We start from the raw sequence: 4,594 nt of genomic DNA, 5'->3' as shown, positions 1-4,594 counted from the left end.
CTAGGACGCGGAGCCCAGCGAGTCCGAGTGCAGCGTGACGTAGCCCGAGGACTCGGAGGGCGAGCTCAGGAAGCTGCTGGTGCTGCCGCCGCCGCCGCCGTCCCCCGCCGCGCGCAGGCCCCCGGGCTCGCCCCACGACGCGCTCAGGCCGGTCCGCAGGGGCCCCGCGCGCGCGTGCACGGCCGGGCGCGGCCCGGGGCTCCGCTGCGCGCCGCCGCCGCCAGGGGGCGCCGCGTCTTCGCCGGGCTGGGCGCCGTCGAGGAGGGGCCCCTGCGGGGCGGGCGGGCGGCGCAGGGCCTGCGGCTCGCTCTCGAAGGCGGTCAGCGCGAAGGCGTCGGGCAGCAGCGAGGCCGAGGCGGAGCGGGCGCCGGGCCCGGGGCGGAGGCGCGGGCTGCCGGGGGGCGAGTCGCGGGCGCGGCGCGGGCCGCCGTCGGGGGCGGGGGGGCGCAGCGACAGCAGGCTCTCGGCCGAGCGGCGGCGCGGGCGGAACGGGGGCGCGTCCTCCGCGAAGGCCAGCAGGCTGCCGCGGCGCCGGTCAGACCCAGAGGGCAGCACCAGGGCGGCCAGGTCCTCGCCCGAGCCCCAGCGCGGCAGGAAGGCGGGCAGCGGGACGGCGGCCCACACTTCGGCGTCGTCGTGGGAGAAGCGTCGCGTGGGCGGGACCTGTCAGGACGGGCGGGGTTAACCCGGGCTGCCCTCCTGGAAAATGGGGACCGACGCGCGGCTCAGAGAGGAAAGGCCTTGGGGAGATCACGATACTTCCCCCCCCCCACACACCCGCATTTTGGGGGTCTCGGGCCCTGCCCGGTGCCCTACCTGCAGGTACTGTGTCTTGTCCTCCTGCAAGGGCCGCAGCGGGTAGAACTGGGGCAGGCCCCCCTCCAGGGCAGAGAGCTCATACTTAGCCATCCTGTCCAGGGCCACAAAGTCACCTCCATAGCTGTAGTCGAGAGAGTGCTCCAGCACCAGGTCCGGGGGGATGCCACCCTCCAGGCTGGTATCTGCAGGGTGGGGCAAAAGCTTAGGGGCCACGGAAACCTGGGGGCATCGGAGAGTGAGTTCCAGGGACCCTGAGACACACTCAGACACACACACACACACACACGCGCACACAGGGCAGAGTCCTGAGTTCAAATCCCAGCTCTGCCACCTTTTGGCTGTGGGGCTGGGGGACTCACCTGAGAGGAGAACACCCCAGGAGACACTTAGGTCCCTTAGGGGTTCAAGGCCATTTGAGCAAGGGGTCCCCTCAGTGCCATGGGGTGGTCACCTGACAGCTGTCACCCTGCTGACCTCGCCCAGGCCCCCTTCTCCCTGGGGCCTCTCCCAGGTCATCCTCACCATTGTCCGAGTCCTCGTCGTTAGCCACGAGGGCCACGCACTTCTCCCAGACGGCCTTGAGGTCGGCGCGGTAGCGGTCGCAGGCCCAGAGGAACGCGGGCAGCAGGAGCGCCTGGGCCACGGAGCACCACAGCACACACAGCGCCATCCAGGGCGCCGAGGCGTCCGCCCGAAGGCTGCTGAAGCTCACCACCTGTGGGCACAGGGCTCGGCCTGGCACCTGGCAGGACCCCCCTCCCCCCTCGCCCCTCACTTCTCCCGCGTGCGGGAGGAGGAGGCAGCAGACGCAGCTACGGGCTCTTGGGCCGGAAGGAGCCAGAGAGTGAGGGTAGAAGTCCGTGTCCGGCAAGAGCCGCTGGCTGCCCGGATGCACGGCCAGAACCCACCGAGTGCACAGATGGTCCCTCACATGACGCCGGGCAGCACGGGGCGGGCCTTGCCTCACGTCGGCCTCATGACCGCCCAAGGAGAGAGGTGGGGGTGTGCTTTACCAATCCCTTTGTGGGAAGAGGAAACCGAGGTTTGGAGAACCAGGTCCCAAGCTTCCCAGTTCAGGGACTTTTTTTGCCATCCTCACTCCTCCGCGGCCAGTGGCCTCCTCGCTCTTCCCCTGCATGGTGGTGGATGCAGGGAACTCTCCCCCAGGAGAGTTCCTTCCCCCACCCAGAGTGACATTTAATTAGTCCCCCATCAGAGCCGAGTGGGTATGATACACTCATCACACTGGTTCCACTATGTGAGCTGTGTGGCCCTCGGAAGGGTGCTGACCCTCTCTGGGGCTCAGTTTCTTCATCTATGAAATGGGCCAAGAACACCCCACAGTGTGAAGTAAAGATCGCAGACACCATACCAGGCCTGCAGCGTGGAGTGAGCTCCACAAACAGCACCCCTTTCCATGCCCTGAAGGGAAGGTGGGGGGACGCTCTTCCTCCACTGCTGTCCCCTTGTGGCTCTGCAATTCTGCACACGCTCCTTCTCTCCATCAGCACAGACTGGAGACGTAGGGCCCCACTGCACACAGGAGAACCCAGCCCCTGGGGGAGGGGGTAGCGGGCCCACTGAGGGCGGGCCCACAGGCTACCTGGGACGGCATCCTGAGTTTGTCCCCTATGAGGCTGCCACCCCACTTGTCACCTTCTGGAGCTAGTGTCCTGCCATGACTCCAGGGACACAGCCCTGCCTAGCTGCTTGGACAAAGTCTCGGGCTGGTCCTTGCCCCTAGACCCCTTCCTGTCCCACTCCAGACCCTTCAGGGGGCTGGGCTGGAGCCCTGTGGGTGCGAGGCCATGGCTGTTGAATCCAGACTTTATTCTTGGGGTCAGGTGGTCATGTTACTCCACGTTCTACATCCTCTGCTTGAATGGGCCTCACTCTGGTAAGAAATGTCCCTACGGTGTGTCAGAAAGATCCTGGGGTCTGTAGTCATCTGACTTGGGCTCAAGTCCTAATACAGCTGCCTTAACTTTAGGTGGGTCATTTTACCTCTCTGAACCTCAGTTTCCAAATCTGCAAAATGGGATGATGATGATGATAATGCCTCCCCCCCACCCCCCGCCCGCCACGGACTGGGTGGGAGGATTCAACCACCTGACGCCTGGAGCGTGCCTGACCCCAGGGCTGTCCCGGAGCCCAAGTCCCCCTGACAGGCTCCCGCCAGCTGACAGTCTCACCCACCAGCACGGGGAAGCCCATGAGGCAGTCGTAGATGATGACGATGGTGGCCACCAGGCCCGTGATCTGCAGCGAGGTTTTGGCGGGCTCAGAGCCGTCGATGGAGGAGCGGCGCTTGCCCTGGGCGTCCTCCACCACGATGGTGGGCACGGTGAAGGCGCGGCGGCCGGCCCGCGGCCCCACCTGCACAGCCAGTGTCTGGAAGAGGGCGATGGCTGTGCAGACCACACCCATGGCCACACTGCCGCCCACCAACAGCAGGAAACAGACGCCGAAGCCCAGGCCGATCTCTGCCACGATGAAGCGGCAGCCGTGGGTATAGAAGCGCTCAGTCGTGTCGTGCCAGCCGACGGCAGGCAGGGCTGACAGGATGAAGGACACCATCCAGATGCCCATGACCGTATGCACTGCCTGTTTCTTGGCGTTGCTCAGCCTGACACAGAGTAGGGACAGGAGCGAGGTGTCACTCACCGGGTCTTCCCGGAGCCCCGACCGCAGAGGATCCCCGACCACCCTGGCCCCCCAGTACATCACAGTCATGACAGTCGGCAAAGTGGGGCCTTGTCCCTTGCACGGGGGATCCTCGTGTGTTGTCACACGTCCCCCCACCAAGCATTTCTGTACTGGATACCGTGTACCCCCAGGCACAGCTACACGTGCATGCCAGCCGGGGCCCAGAACAGCCCCTCCGGAGCCTCCCTGTCTGCCCCCAGCACAACACAGGTGTGGCACCACAGCTGGGGGGGGGGTCGTCAGCACCCTGGGGCCGTTTGTGGGTATAGACGCCCCTCGGGCCTCTATGCACTGCCCACAAGCTCCCCTCTATCAACGCCAGGTCCGGAAGTGCACACGTGCACACGCCCGAGAGCTCACCGGTAGTTGACCGGCCAGCGGACCATCCACATGCGGTGGTAGGAGAGGGAGGTGACGGAGAAGCAGGTGGCCAGGGTGAGGGTGTAGAAGGTGGAGACAAAGACCTTGCAGAGGCCCTCGTTCCACTCGTAGTCGGGGCGCTGCCGCCGCAGCTGCACCACGGCGTACGTGGTGATGGGCACCGCGACGTTGAGCATGTGGGTGGCCGCGAGCGTGCACAGCAGAAACTCCAGCGGCTTCCACTTCTTCTGCTTGGCACCCACACTCAGGATGCCCCAGGCATTGGCCAGCAGGGAGAGGCCTCCGCATGCCAGCCAGCCCACCGCACTGCCAGGCAGCCGCCGCTCATCACTCATGGTGCAGACGGGCGCCGGCCGGCAGCTGAGACATCCTCCTCGGGGCCAGGCCTCAGCTGGGAGCAGCGGCCCTCACACGTGGTGGCTCGGAGACACCAGGGACCGCGAGCATCTGCAGTGGGGGAGAAGCCGGTGAGTGCGCGGGGACCGTCCCTCTGGCTCCTTAGAGTGGGGGATGGAGGGGTCTCCTGATGCACCATTACCTGGACGGTCCTGGCTTGAGCTGGGCTGCCTTGCCTCTTCTCTACTCCGAGGCCTCCAGCCCATGTCCCTGGCACCCAGGGGACACGGCCAGGGGTGCCCAATAAAGTGCAAACACCCTCCCTTCCACCTGCTCCTGGCCAAGGTCTGGG

The 4,594-nt window shown here is 66.0% G+C and overlaps 1 protein-coding gene across 1 annotated transcript; it reads right to left on the bottom strand.

Moving 5' to 3' along the window:
- Positions 1-4,241, bottom strand: GPR153 (G protein-coupled receptor 153). Its single transcript, XM_047082686.1, has 5 exons — positions 3,886-4,241; positions 3,016-3,445; positions 1,342-1,534; positions 817-1,001; positions 1-663 (listed from the first exon to the last, which is right to left on the bottom strand). The coding sequence occupies exons 1-5, from the start codon at positions 4,239-4,241 to the stop codon at positions 1-3; spliced, it is 1,827 nt and encodes a 608-aa protein (XP_046938642.1).
- Positions 4,242-4,594: the final 353 nt, after the last annotated feature.

This window comes from Lynx rufus, unplaced genomic scaffold (genome assembly GCF_022079265.1).
Source record: "Lynx rufus isolate CCGP_SWC_20201006 ecotype Redwood Valley unplaced genomic scaffold, mLynRuf1.p SCAF_2, whole genome shotgun sequence".
NCBI lineage: Eukaryota > Metazoa > Chordata > Mammalia > Carnivora > Felidae > Lynx > Lynx rufus.
Note: the sequence above shows the minus strand (reverse complement) of the source record. Positions and strands in the feature narration are given on the sequence as shown.